Source organism: Camellia sinensis, chromosome 12, assembly GCF_055761805.1.
Source record: "Camellia sinensis isolate YWXY chromosome 12, ASM5576180v1, whole genome shotgun sequence".
NCBI classification, from domain to species: Eukaryota; Viridiplantae; Streptophyta; class Magnoliopsida; order Ericales; family Theaceae; genus Camellia; species Camellia sinensis.
Window position 1 is genome coordinate 92362501 of NC_138972.1, and position 15343 is coordinate 92377843.

A 15343-nucleotide genomic window follows, 5' to 3' on the forward strand; every position below is an offset into this window, starting at 1 on the left:
TGTTTCAAGCCTTGTGCTGCTCGCTATCTTGGTTAACTGAAATTGATGCAGGCTAAGTCGCAAAGTTCTACTATGGTTAGTGTGATTATGTGGGTGTTTGGGAAGTGGGTTTTTTTAGTTGTAGGATATTATTGGAGAAATTTTTTTTTGTGTTTGGGAAGATAGTTGGGTTTTGTTGTGGCTGGATGTAATGTTTGTGAGAGAAAAAGTGAAATGATGATGTGGTTTAGTGTGATATTTTGTTTGGATTTGTTTTTTTTTGGTTTTGTAACCAATTTGTCTTTTAGTGAAAAAAACCAAAAAAAATCTTTCCCAAACACCGCCTATTTTTTTTTTTTGTTTTTTTATGTTTATTTATTTATTTTTTTCAAACCATTTTTGGCATTCTGGCTATTATATAATTTTTCATGTACCCTCTATTTTGGTGTGCTACTTTTATCTATTCCTCTTATCCTGTCTCCTGTTCTAGTCTCATCTGTTTTATCTGAATGTTTGGGAAAATAAGGATAATGTTGAAAATATGAGATTGCGGGTGTTGATATGTGGTTTTAGGGATCACTACAATGTGGCAGATGCAAGGCTAGTGCAGCACATCGAGAAAGGAAATGTAGATGGATTATATATCAGTAGCGTTACTTGTCAAAATTTGTGGGCGTTAATCATGGATGCAGGCACTGGTTTCACCGCGCAAATTTATGAACTTTCACCCTGTTTTCTGCACAAGGTGCATCTCATATTATCATTTTATCAAAATCATAATTTGCCTTGCAATTTATTTTCCTAGCAAAATATTTCTGCTGACAATTTTATTTTATTTTTTATTTTTATTTTTATTTCACGAACCAGACGGGCACCCTCCCCAACATATTTCTTAACAAGTTCACTTCCAATAACATGGATGAAATACGCATAAGTTCTATTAGCCACAGCTCTAGCTAAAAGTGTCTTACCGGTACCAGGTGGACCATAACATAGAACACCCTTAGGAGGGTCGATTTCGGGGTTCACAAACTTTTCAGGATCATTCCTTTGAAGTAACTACATAAGGAGAAACAAATAAACCATAAACAAAGAAAAAGAAAAGAAAAGAAATGAAAAAACAGAGAAAACCATAAATAAGAGAAAGATTGTTTTCAACACTGTAGTAGTCTTCTATGTCTATCTGTGCTTGTCAAGCTTGATTGTGTTTGCCATGACCATATATGAACCTTGCACTTTTCTCTGTGTAAACATGAGTCTCATTGTCCAATCTGTTAATACCCATTTTAAATTTGTAATTAGCAGCTTATACTCTGAAATTGATAATTTAATTACCTGCAAATGAGTTAGAAATTTTGATTTGAACTTACGATTCTCTGAAATTGATAATTTAATTACGCATTTCAAATATTGTCATTAAAAACAAACCTAACATTATTTCTCATTTTCTTTGGTATAGATGGATGATGGATGATCTCGTGCACGGAGCTAAATTGTATAAGACTACTTGGCAGTATAAGTATTTTTGGGAGGATTAAATATTTTTGGATGGATGTGTATGGATAACAAATATTAGTAGTTTTTTTTTGTTGATAGCTGCGCATGGATAACAAATAGTTATGTTTCAAATTGTTATGCTAGATGGATGTGACTTGTGAATGAAAACTTAGAATAGTTGTATTGTGTCGAATGTTAATGAATTATGTATTTTGTCGAATGTTAATGATTCAGTTGATTTGAATGATGCTTTAAAATTATAGGTTTATTATGGATTGAATGAATTATTAGGAATTACAGGTGTATTGTTTTCTTGCTTTTGGCGACCAATTTATTAGTCGCGACAAATAAATAATTTTTTTTGAAAAAAATGATAATTGTCGACCAAGAGTTTTGGCCGCAAAAAATACATCTATTGCCGACCAAAACAGTTCTTGGTCGTGGAATCTCACTTTTGCCGACCAAAAGTTTTGGTTGCGAAAAGTAACAAATGGCGACCAGATTTTTTGGTCGTAGAAAAAATATATTTAGCGACGAAGAAGTTTTGGTCGTGAAATGTAATTTTTGCCGACCAATTTTGTTGGTCGTTGAAAATAATTTTTGCCGACCAAATTAGCGACTAACATGTATGGTCATTGAATGTAATTTTTGCCGACCAAAGTCTTTTCGCGACTAAATAGGTTAGTCGCAATAATTATATGTTTAGCGACCAACAATTTAGTCGCCAAATAGAATGTTTTGCCGACTAAAAATCTTTTTAGTCGCTAATTACTTTCCGCGACCCTCAATTGCCGACCAACTTGGCGACCAAAAAAATTGGTCGGGAATATGTTTTGCCGACCAAAAATTACACTTTTGCCGACCAATTTTTTGGTCGGCAAATGTGTTAATTCTTGTAGTGGTTGCCAGGGACTTATGGTGAAATTGAATAATTTAAAGTTACATTCCTATTTTAATTTTTAGTTTAGGATTTTATATTTTTGTGTTGCTAAGTGTGCAGAATGTTTGCAAGTAGAGCTATCACCGAAGTGCAAGCAGAGCGCAACTGAGCTTTAAAAACAAACCGCAACACCAAAGTGCTTAAAAAAAACAAAAGCAAATACTCGCAAGCAAAGCACCAAAGTGCTACAACTAGAGAGCTTGAGTGGAAATTGGGGATAATGTCTATACGTCAAGCATCCGCAAGACAAGTAAAGCGTTTTCGTTAAATTGTTGTGTGTATTCTCTTCTTTGGTATTTTTGCTTTCATAGCCTAGTGTACAGAGTTAGAACTTTTTGTGTGTGTGTGAATAGTGTATGCACGAGCGCCGTTCTTGTCGTTCTAAATTGTGGAATTTGGACCTTGAACTAGAAAGGACTCTTAAGTAGGAAGAGGTGGAAAAGATGGAAGAGGAAGAAGGCCCCATGAAAGTTCTCCTTGAAGCTTGAGGAAAAATCACATTTTCAAAACCCTAGCCTCCCTTTCCTTAGAACAATTTTTGAACCCTCTTTCAGTCTCCTCTTTTTCCTTTTATTCCCAACAGAAGAGCCTTAAAATTTCAGGCACGCATGTGCTATATGTGCGAGCCCTGCTCATGACTTGAGTGAGTGCCCTTCAGCATCACAATTTCTGGAGTTAGTCCAAGAGCATGTGAATGTGGCTCAAGGATTCTCCAACCCGGGTAATGACCCATATTCCAATACATATAATCTGGAATAGAGAAATCACCCTAATTTTTCATGGAGACCCCCTTTACAAGGCACTTCGTACAATCCTCCACTACCAAGGCAGAATTTTAATAATTTTGCCAACCAATCTTCCTACCGGCCACCACAACCTTATCGACCTCCACAACCTTACTGACAACCATAACCCCTTCTTGTTCCTCAAGGCAACCCGGCGTTTGAGACTCAGGTGTTAGAAGTTCTCTCAGAACTTAAGGGGTTAGCACTAGTAGTTCACTCCCATACTCACTCCATTGCCAAGCTAGAGGCCCAATTGGGTCTAATGGCTAATAACATGAATAGAGAGAGGAGGGAAAATTACCGAGTCAGACTGTGGCCAACCCTAAGGTCAATATGAGGCAGAGCGGTTAGGTGGGAATGGAAGGCACAATAAGCAGGTGCAAACGGTGATTACTTTAAGAAGTGGGAGAGAGTTAGAGCCTTAGTCGGTTGCGTCTGATGCAACTAAGGCTAAGAAGGGTGATGACGGTGGTCAACCCAAAGAGAGCAACAGTGAGGAAGAAACACCTAAGGGGGATGACTTAGCCCTTAGCACTTCATATGAGCCCAATGCACCATATGTGCCTAAGGCACCCTTTCCCTAATGCCTTGAAACATCGTCCCCTTTCAATAAGAAGGTGGCATCTATGGAAGCGATGATGAAGGTTTTTAAACAAGTTAAAATCAACCTCCCTTTATTGGAGGCGATTAAGTAAGTACCCTCCTATGCTAAATTTTTGAAGGACCTTTGTACACAAAAACATAAATCTAGGACACACATGTCCCAAAAGGTCATACTCACGAAGTAAGTAAGCTCCATTTTATTGAATGACACACCCCACAAGCCTAAAGACCCTGGGGCCCCAACCATTGCATGCATTATAGGGGATCATTTCATTGATAGGGCCTTGTTAGATTTAGGGGCTAATGTTAATTTGTTGTCGTACTCTGTGTACGAGGAATTTAGACTTGGCGAGTTGAAGCCCATTACTGTTACTCTCCAGTTGGTTGACCGGTCCCTCAAAGTGCCACGTGGCATGATTGAGGATATGCTAGTAAAGGTCGATAGGTTTTATTTTCCTGTTGACTTTTTGGTCTTAGATATGGAACCGGTAACCAGCTCTAGGAAGCCAATCTCGGTGATATTAGGTCGACCTTTCTTGGCTACAACCAATGCATGCATAAATTGTCGTACCAGGGTTATGAAAGTTTCATTTGGGAATATGCAAATGAAACTCAATGTTTTTCAAGCATCCCAATAACCCCATGAGATAGAGGAGTGTTTATTTGTGGATGTTGTAGATGGAATTGTGGAGGAGGCTTTATCCTTTATTCTTGTCGAGGACCCTTTAGAGGCTTGTTTAGCTCATTTTGGGTTTAAAATTTTTGATATTGATGGGTCAGTGAAGGAGGTGAATGCCTTACTTAATTCTTCTTCTATACTGGATTTTCCTCCATGTAAAGCCTGGTTTGAGTCCCTTCCTTCTCTGTCTAGAGAGCCTGTCATATCATCTCTAGTCACACCACCTACACTTGAGTTGAAGCCACTCCTGGCCATACTCAAGTATGCATTTTTAGGGGCCAAAGGATACTTTACCTATCATCATTGCATCTGACTTAACTGCAGAGCAATGAGTGTTCTCGTGGCACATCGGAGTGTTATAGGGTGGTCGGTGACTAATTTGCGAGGGATAGATCCCTCCGTGTGCATGCATTATATACATTTAGAAGAGGACACTAAAACTTCTCGTGAAATGTAACGGAGGCTTAATCCCAATATGAAAGAGGTGGTGAAAAAAGAGGTATTAAAATTGTTGGATACGGGTATTATATACCTCATCTCGGATAGTAAGTCGGTGAGTCCCACTCAAGTGGTGCCCAAGAAATCGGGTATCACTGTTGTTGAGAATGAGCGAGGAAAGTTAGTCCACGCACGAACCACTACTAGGTGGCGAGTGTGCATTGATTACAGGCGATTGAATTCTATAACTAGGAAGGACCATTTTTCTTTGCCATTTATTGATTAAATTCTTGAGAGGTTAGCGGGGCAGTATTTTTATTGTTTTCTTGATGGTTACTCGGGGTATAATCAAGTCCCAGTGTGCCCCGCTGACCAAGAAAATACCACATTCATATGTCCTTTTAGCACTTTTGCCTATCTCCAAATGCCCTTTGGGCTTTGCAATGCACCAGTGACTTTTCAACGGTACATGATGGCTATCTTCTCTGATATGGTGGAGAAATTCTTAGAGGTCTTCATGGATGACTTCTCCGTGTTTGGGCCGTCTTTTGAGGAGTGTCTCCAGAGTTTAACTAAAGTACTTACTCGATGTGTGGAGACAAACCTAGTTTTGAGTTGGGAGAAAAGCCATTTTATGGTTCAGGAGGGTATAGTGTTGGAATACATTGTGTCCTCTCGAGATATAGAGGTTGACAGAGCTAAGGTTGACCTCATTGCAGGCCTTCCTCCACTCAATTTTGTGCATCAAGTTAGGTCTTTCCTAGGGCACGCAGGTTTTTGCCGTCAATTCATCAAAGATTTTAGTAAAATATCTCGTCCTTTGTGTAGTTTACTTGCTAAGGACGCGCCTTTTTTCTTTGACGACGCATGCCTTAAAGCCTGTAAAACACTGCAAGCGGCTCTTTCTTCTGTCCTTATCATCCAATCTCTTGAGTGGTCCCTTCTTTTTGAAATCATGTGCGATCAAGGTTTTAAAATACGGCTGCAACCGTTACGTAACGCCGTTATGTAACGGTTGTGGTGGTTACCGCCACCCGTTACGGCTGCTTTTGCAGTGTGATTTGAGATTCACAAGTGTGTTGGCCGTAACGGCTGCTGTAGCGGTCGTAACGGTGCCATAACAGCCGTAACGACCTGTTATGCACTGTTACATAACGGTTCCGAACTGCTTCGTTCGAAAAAACACACAAAAAAAAAAAGAAGCTAAAAATGAGGAAAAAAGGATAGAGAGAAAAGGGAAGATAAAGAGAGAAGATGGAGGAGCAAGAGATAGAAAGAGAGAAGAAGGAAGATGAAGAACATGTTATTGATTTGTTGAAGCTGTAAGACCTGCTATTCTATTCAGTTGCTATCACTCAACCATTTTGTTTGTGTGTGTGTATCTATATATTGTTTGATAATAATAATAATAAGTGTGGTCATTATCTATTTGGCTTGGTTAAAATATGTATATATATATATATATATATATAGGCTCTTATTTATTCTCTTACTTTTGCCATTATTTATCTTGTATATAATAGTTAGTGATTGATTTTTTGTATAATATAAAGTCATTAATTATTAAAATAAAATGTAAAAAACTCAGTTTATAGTGATTTAAAAATATGAAATATATTGGATCATACTTAAAAATTTATAAAAATTGATCAATATTTATTTCAAACCCAATAAATATGATCATGGAAAAAAAATATGCGTATCGGTAAGTTTTTTTCAAATTGTGTGAAAAATAAAAAAATTCAAGGTTCCGGTTACCACAACCATTATGCTACGGCCTTACGCCCCGCAACCACAACCGCAACCACGCCATCCCTACCGTTACGGCGACCGCAACCGCTTTTCAGAACCTTGTGTACGATGCATCTGATTATGCCCTCGGCATTGTCTTGGGCCAAAGGGTAAATAAAGTGCCCTATGTTATATCCTACGCTAGTCGTACTCTTTATGATGCTCAATTAAACTACACTACCATTGAGAAAGAGTTACTAGCTGTTGTCATTCCACGTAATAAGTTTTGATCTTACTTCCTAGGGTTTAAAGTCATTGTGTTCACTAACCATGCTGCTTTGCGGTACTTATTGTCCAAAACAGAGACTAAACCTAGGTTGATTAGGTGGATTCTACTCCTTCAGGAGTTTGACCTAGAAATTTGGGACAAGAAGGGATTCGAGAATGTAGTTGCTGATTATCTATCTCGTATCTTTATTGAGCACACGAGTGATCCCTTAGCCTTGCATGACTCATTTCTTGACGAGCAACTTCTTGCGGTATCACACGTGACCCTCCTATGGTTTGCTCACATAGTGAATTACTTGGCAGTTGGTCAAATTCTGAAAACTTGGTCTAAGCAAGACAAAGACCGACTTTTCTCACAAGGCAAGCACTATTTTTGGGAAGACCCGGAATTGTTCAAGTATTGTCCAGATCAAGTGATTCGGCGTTGGTGCCTGAGAGTGAAACGCATAGTATTCTCACCTTTTGTCACTCTCATGCATGTGGCGGCCATTTCAGTGGATAAAAAACGACCGCCAAGGTCTTACAATGTAGGTTTTACTAGCCCTCTATCTTCAAAGATGCCCATAACTTCTGTAGAGCTTGTGAGCGTTGTCAACCCGTGGGCTCTATGTCACGATGAGATATGATGCCGATGACCCCTATTTTGATTGTTAAGATTTTTTATGTTTAGGGCATCGACTGTATGGGTCCCTTTCCACCATCTTTTGGATTTGAATACATTTTGGTGGCTGTGGACTATGTTTCCAAGTGGGTGGAAGCAATGGCCACCAGAACGAATGACCACAAAGTTGTAGTTAAATTCCTTTATGAGACCATTTTCTGTCATTTTGGGTTCCCACGTGCCATAATTAGTGACAGTGGCAAGCATTTTTACAATCGATTCTTCGAGGAATTGGTGCGCAAAATACGATCACTCACAAAGTTGGTACTCCCTACCATACCTAGACTAGTGGTTAAGTAGAGGTGTCTAATAGGGAGGTTAAACATATCCTCGAGAAAACTGTGAGGCCCGAAAGGAAAGATTGGTCCACAAGGTTGGTTGATGCACTTTGGGCCTATCGCACTGCATATAAGACACCCATCGGGATGTCTCCATATAGGATTGTGTTTGGAAAATCGTGTCATCTCCCTGTTGAGTTAGACCACTAGGTTTTGTGGGCCACTAGGAAGTTCAATTTTGATATGGCCAAAGCCAGTGACCACCGGAAACTCCAACTTAAGGAGTTAGAGGAGCTCTGCAATGATGCATATAAGAGCTCCAAATTTACAACGCTAGGACTAAGACATTTCATGATAAACATATTTCTCGTAAGTCTTTCGAGTCTAACCAAAAAGTGTGGCTGTTCAATGCTAAATTGCGGTTGTTCCCAAGTAAACTCAGGTCTCGGTGGGATGGCCCATATGAGGTTATTGTAGTATTTCCGCATGGGGCGGTTGAAATTAAAAATTCACAAGATGGTACGACCTTCGAGGTCAATGGCCAAAGATTGAAACACTTTGTAGATGGTATTGAGAAAGGGGAGATGATTGAGGTTATCCACTTGACGGACCAAATATATTTTCCATAGTACTTACTTTGATTCTAGGAGACTTTAAATCCTCTAAAGGTATAATTCATTTGGTGTTTGTCGTTCCCGAACAACATCTAACGGTTTGGTATAGCCACCTAACTGTATTTGTAGTGAGTTCCTAGGAGACTAACTTAGACAGTGGAAACTAGAGTTTGAATGGCAAAGCCTAAAATGCAAAAGTTTGGAATTTCTTAGACTAAAGTCTAGTTTAAATACCCAGGGGTATGGAGATTGCTTCAAAACCACCCCAGCTTGAACTCTGTATGGCAGCCCCATAGGTTGAGTTAGCTTTATGTGTCTCGATTCTGGATACTGAATCAACCTAGTCTGTCACCCTGTTGGAGAATAGGAAAAGTTACAAACACTGTTAAGGAAAAAAGTAGTACCTGTGATTTTTGCGTGAAGATTATACCTTTGTTGCGCCTTTCGATGCTTTCGATGTTCTATTTATTTTTATTTTTTTATTTCAGATTTGCGTTGAAGTTAGAAATGGTTAAATTTTTTTTTTATTTGGATTGAGATTGGGTTTTATTTAAAAAAATTAGGTTGTACTTGTTTAAAAAAATAAATAAATAAATTTACAACAGACCGCACGTGCGGCCCAAACTGGCGCACGTGACGAGAGACCAAGCATAGGTGCACACGAGCGGTGCATTCCCAAAAAAAAAAAGAAAAGAAAATAAATGCACCGCACGAGCGGGCCAGCCCAAAAGCCTACTACTCAAGCGCCGCACAAGCGGCCTAATTCTGCTGCTGGATCGGCCCAAAAATCAGCGCTCGTGTGGCCCAAATGGGTGTACGAGCGGTCCATTCCCAAAAGAAAAGAAAAAGAAATGCACCGCACAAGTGAAGGCCCAGGCTGCATGAGCGTCCTAGGCCCAAAAGCATTCTGCGCAAGTGCTGCAAGAGCGGCCCAATTTCGCCACACAAGTGGCCAATAAATCAGCGCTCGTGTGGCCTAAATGAGTGCACAAGTGGCCCAGGAAAAAATATATATATATATACTTTCAAATTTTATTTGTTTATTTATTTTTATGTACTTATTTTTTTATTATTTAAAAAGAAAGAAAAAAATTTGTGTAGTTTCTTTATTTACTTTTTATTTATTTATTTAATTTTTACTTTCTTTATTTCTCTTAACAAAAAAAAATAAAAAATGAAAAATGAAAAATAATAGTAATAAATAAATAAAAGAAAACCTGCAGTTTTTAATTAATTTATTTATTTATTGTTTTTTACTTAATTTTTTTTTATTTCTTCACCAAAAACAAAAACAAAAAAAACCACTCATATTTCAAACCCTAGACCCTCTTTTGACCATCACTTTCCCCAACACACTATCTCTCTACCTCTCATCTTCTTCTTACCTCTCTCTCTCAACCCCACAAACTCCACCCAACCCTACCATCACCAACTTCTTCTTCCTTCTTCTTTCAACTTTCACACACCATCACCCTCTCACCGGTGCATCACCGTCAGCAACCTTCCGGCAGTCATTTTTTCTGGCGGATCTACATCATCTTCTTCTTTTCTCTACTTCTTATATATTTTTTTTTAAGGTAATCACCCTCTTTTTGTTTAAATTTCTTAGTTTTCACTTGTAATCTAATAGTTTTATGGTTGTTTTTGAGGTTCATTCCTCGTCTTGTTCCTCATTGTCATCCTCATATACAACCACAGCAACAACCACACCACACACACACACACAAAAAAAAAAATCTAAACTGGGTGTGCACCAACAGATCCACCGCACATGCGATCATCTCCGGCGCACATGCGGTCCAAACGCAAAAAAAAATAAAAAATAAAAAAATCCATAATAATAATAATAATTTACCTTATTGTAGCCTATTTTTATCTAATGTAGTTGTTTAGTTTAATTGTTTAGTTAGTGGTTCTTGTTAGTTTAATTGGTTAGTAGATTGTTTTTATTTTTGTTTTAATCGTTTAGTTAGTGATTTTGTTTTTATTTTTGTTTTAATCGTTTAGTTAGTGATTTTGTTTTATTTTTGTTTTGTGATTTAATTATTAGTTTAATTGTTTAGTGGTTTAGTTTTTATTTTATTTTATTTTATTTTTATTTTTATTTTCTGAATTTTTATCTTATTTTATTTTATTCTCTTCTACTAACTTAGATTATTTCTTATTTATTTATTCAATGTATTTCATATGTGTGTTTGTAAGTTTGTCTCATGCTAACTTAGTGTACGTTAATTTTTTGTAGTATATAAAAAAAAATTTAAAAAAAATGGAAATTAAAGATATCCAGTAGTGTGATGGCAATGAGGATTTGCATGATTTGTGCATGCATGCAATGTTTGATGAGTTCTAATATAATGGTTCCATGTTTTTTGTTGTGCTGGTTGTATTATTTGGTGCAGGAATGGCTATATCATCCTGCCGAGCACCTAAACGGCCTTACAATGCCAACATTGCCGCTAGGGATGTACCAACCAACAGCTGGGCCAACAAACCAATTGCCTGTGATACATCCTTTGATGTGGACTTCTTCCGACGTCATCAACCCACCGCGTGGAGTGTCTGACAACTTGAAGACCGAGGCCTCCTGGGCATTTGCACCGTCACTAAACCGGTGTATCCTCGCATTGTGTAAGTCTTCTATCAGAACATATACATCAGTGACGAGGCCCTAGGAGCTCTTTGTTCCCTTGTTGACAACGTGGAGTTAGTGGTCACATTAGCTTCTATTGCCGAGGTTCTCCACTGTTTTATGGACACTATCGATGAAGAGCAGTTCTCGGTGTTCACTCAGGAACTCATAGTCCAGGCATTGGTGACCGAATTTTATGAGGGGTGGTAGGATGATGACAACCGCACGAGCATCTGTCGGGCTAACTTACCACGTCGCCCCCTCTTCGTTGATATGGTTCTTAAAAAAAATGTCATCCCTTTAGGCCACAAAGAAGAGTGGCGAGGGGACTTTCTTCGTGCCTTGCACCGATTTGACTTCGGATTTTGGGTCGACATCCCTATTTTGATCTTCAACTAGATGTTTCGTATCATTAATGAAGTCAAGCTGCGCAACACCCGAGGCGGTTCTACATGGGCCCTCTCTTTCACCAACCTCATCACCGTACTTATAAAAGGCTAAGGGACATACCCACTGGAACCTAATGAGGTTCAGCTTCCATTGCTCACACTTTATGGTAAAACCCACTGGCGCCAAACCACTGCTCGCCTACCGCCTCCATTACTCCTCCTCGATGCCCCGACCAATCCTAATGATGTTCCGGTAGAGGCCACTGCCGCACCAGCCCCAACGTCACTGTCATTCCGTATGATGTGGGCACAATATCAGGCTTTTTTGGATAATTAAGCCGTTATTCAGCAATCTGTGGTTGATCTCCAAGCAGACTATTAGGTATATTGGGATCACTCGCAGATGACATTTGATGGGTATTAGCAATCGGTTGCATCTTTATAAACTGACTTCTACGCATACTGGGAGTGGAGCCAGCAACGGTTTGATTAGCTTGGTGCTAGGGTTTATGATGAGGCCTTCGAGACTCGGACGTTGATGCATGCCCTATTTGAGCAACATTTCTCACCACCACCGGATCCACATCAGTGATATATGTATATTTTCTTTGTTTTATTTCTTTATTTATTTTTGTTCTTTTTTATTTTTTTTTCTTTTCCTTTTATACTGTATAGTACCAAAAAAACAAACTGTGTGTATGTTTGGTTTGTCCTTGCCTCGCTGGATGTGCACCTCCACCGTCTGGTAAGATCCTCTTTCACTCGTTTTATTATCTACTGTACAATTGCTTACAGTGAAGACAATGTTGTATTCCAGTTTGGGGGGTGAGGGTATTTATAAAAATAATTTATGTTTGTACTTGTTACACTTGATTGCACCACTTCACTTGATGTTCACTTTGTGCCAGTATGGTAGTGGTATAAGCATATGTTAATTAGGGAACATAGTAGACTTGCATGAAAAGGGTTTATTGGGTAAATACTCACATGTGATGTTTGCACTAGTATAGTTGTTTGTGTTTGTGGTACTAGTACACTTGTCGTGAGCATATCTTGATTCACATGAGCACACTATCATAGTGGTGACCTCTCTATTATAATCTCAGGTGTACATCATTGATAATGGCTAAGGTTGTAGAAAAGAATAAATGAGTAGCCAAGATTCTAAAATAAAAAAATAAAAAAAAACACAACACTTGACTTGTTTGGGTTCGTAGCCTTTTTAACTCGAGTTATTAAGCCCGTATGGGTGTCTTTACATGTAGTGTCCTAAAACCGTCTAGTTTGGGATTGCTACATGAGTTAATTAGAAAGCTTAAAGGACCTAGACATTGCACATTTAAGGAAAAATAAGAAGAATGACTTGCTCGAATTCGTAGCATTTTCAACTCGAGTTATTAAGCCCGTAGGGGTGTCTTCACACCTAGTGCCCTAAAACTGTCTAGTTTGGGAGCCATTGGCCCAATACTTGTTGCATGGGTTGATTAGAAAGCTTAATGGATCAGGACATTGCATAGTCTTTCAAAAAAAAAAAAACTTTTGAGAATATTGGCTGCAACAATTTTTTTTTTTTTTGTATATGTTGGGTGTCATTATGAGTTACACTGGGCTATTATAGTAGACAGTTAACTAATATGGAGATTGCACTTTATACCAAGGTATTGATGATGCGTCTACTAGCATTTACAAGTACAGGAGACTTTACTTTTGTATTAACTGAATTATGGTCTTGGCTTAATAGATTCCTTCATGCTAGTCTACTGTGCCTTCAATGACTAATCATGTCTTAATATCACACTGTAGTGGCACATAAGCTGATTGTTAGGTAAAGTAGTGTGGTTAATTGTTATTGAGCAGATATGAATTTGTTGATGTTTGTGGGTATCATTTCTGGAAACCCTCACGAGACTATACTCGTCCACTTAGGGCAACCTCGTGGTTAAAAGGCTTGTTGCATATGCTAAATGCAATCATAATTCCTACGAAAGTGACTTAGAGTTATTTTACTTCTCTTATTTCTTTTAGTTTGCTTGAGGACTAGCAAAATGTAAGTTAGGGGCTATGATGTGGGTCGAAAGGTACCATATTGAGGTCGCTTAAGTTACATTTATAGTCTTTCAATTTTATTTATTTGGTGGAAATGATGTATTTTGTGCACTTATAGAGATTTGGCAGGAAATACGCAAATTCAATCAAAAAGGGCACGAAAACAGATTCTCCGGGTGAGAAGCGAAAATTCCGAGCCAACCACCTCACCGCACGTGTGACCCACCACCGCTCGAGTGGCCCACCTAGGGTTGTGTGCGTGAAATTATAAGGCTCTTTTGTTGGGAAAAAAAGAAGAAAGAGGAGACTAAAAGAGGGTTCGAAAATTATTCTAAGAAAAGGGAGGCTAGGGTTTTGAAAATACGATTTTTCCTTAAGCTTCAAGGAGAACTTTCATGGGGACTTTTTCCTCTTACATCTCTTCCACCTCTTCCCACTCCTCTATGAGTGGTTAGGCTCTTCTTTTCTAGGGTTTTGATGAAACCCTAGCCATGTAAAGGGATTTTTCTTGAGCTTTGATTATGAAACGGTTTGAACAAATGCATGGACGTTTTAGAAGTTTATAATAATTGTTCTTTTCACCTCTTCAAGTATTTTACTCTCTGTGATTGTTTAATGCTTTCCATACATTAGTTTTCTTTGTATTTGTGTTCAAAGTACAAGACGAGTCATGTTACGAGAAACGGGTCGTGTTGCTATCATAGTTTAGAGCAAACGCCTTGTGCTACTCAGGATGATTTGTGCGTGTACGTTGAATGCAACAACCCTCTTGATCAATATTTCAAATTTGTAGTTGTGAAATATTGAGTATTTGAAACTGGATTGCAATTAATGGCCGATGTTAAATCTCATTTATACGGTTAGTGGTGAATTCTTTGCCCTAAGATTTTTCCCAAAAATTAATATCTCAAACCCTAATTTTAATTGTCAATTTAATTATTCAGTTTCATTTAATTCTTATTTAGTCATAATATCCATCAATCTTTTTAATCAAAATTAATTTAGGAATCTAGCAATTAAATTAGTTTAATTTCTCGTTTATCCCTGTGGATTGATACCTGGACTTACCATTATTCTAAAAAATTTGGTATAGTTTAGTATTTATTTTTGGTGTGTGAAACGACCCATCAATCACCAACCAAAGTGAACTCTTGATCAGCGATTTGAAATTTCATGGTTAAATTGCGAAATCCCAAGCAATTAAGCCTAATGATCGTAACCATTGTGCTCACAAAACCACCTTATAGCCACTAATAGCTAAAAGAAAAAATTCGGTGGAAACTATATAGCCTTGTAAATTAAGTTGAACATCAGAACAGTTACCCAAGCTATTTAAAAATCCACCACCAGCCACAATGACTCGTAAAGACTTGTCCCTTTGAATAGAGTAACCACACTGTTTAGCAATAGAAGAAAGGATAAAATTATGTGTGGAACCAGAGTCGACGAGGATTGTAATAGGTTGATTTTTTTAGTGTGCCGCTGATGCGCATAGTTTCAGGTCGAGTTGACACCATAGGAGCATGTAATGAAATTTCAGAAGTTGGGAGTGCTGGGACACCACCAACTACGGTTTCATATTCAAAGTCCTCAACATCAACCTTTGCCTTCCAAGAGAGATAATTGTGGCTTTTGGCATCGATGACTAGGCTTATAAATCTCATCGCAAAACATCGTTCCTTCTGTTCAGTCCATGATAAACGTTTAACACTAGTAGGTAAGGATGGCAATTGGTTAACGGGTTTAGGTACATAAGATATGTTAGAAGGCCATGAAGAAGATGGAC

General features: G+C 38.3%; 1 protein-coding gene across 1 annotated transcript in view; it reads left to right on the forward strand.

Moving 5' to 3' along the window:
• The window catches only part of LOC114296172 (casein kinase 1-like protein HD16), a 4062-nt gene extending 2329 nt beyond the window's left edge, over positions 1 to 1733 (forward strand). Inside the window, exons 8-9 of the mRNA XM_082897067.1 lie at positions 1 to 724; positions 1439 to 1733. The exon at positions 1 to 724 is cut by the window's left edge and continues 152 nt beyond it. Coding sequence (XP_082753193.1) covers positions 1 to 40 — 40 coding nt within the window. The 3' untranslated portion in view covers positions 41 to 724; positions 1439 to 1733. The remainder of the gene's footprint in view (positions 725 to 1438) is intronic.
• The last annotated feature ends 13610 nt before the right edge of the window (positions 1734 to 15343 follow it).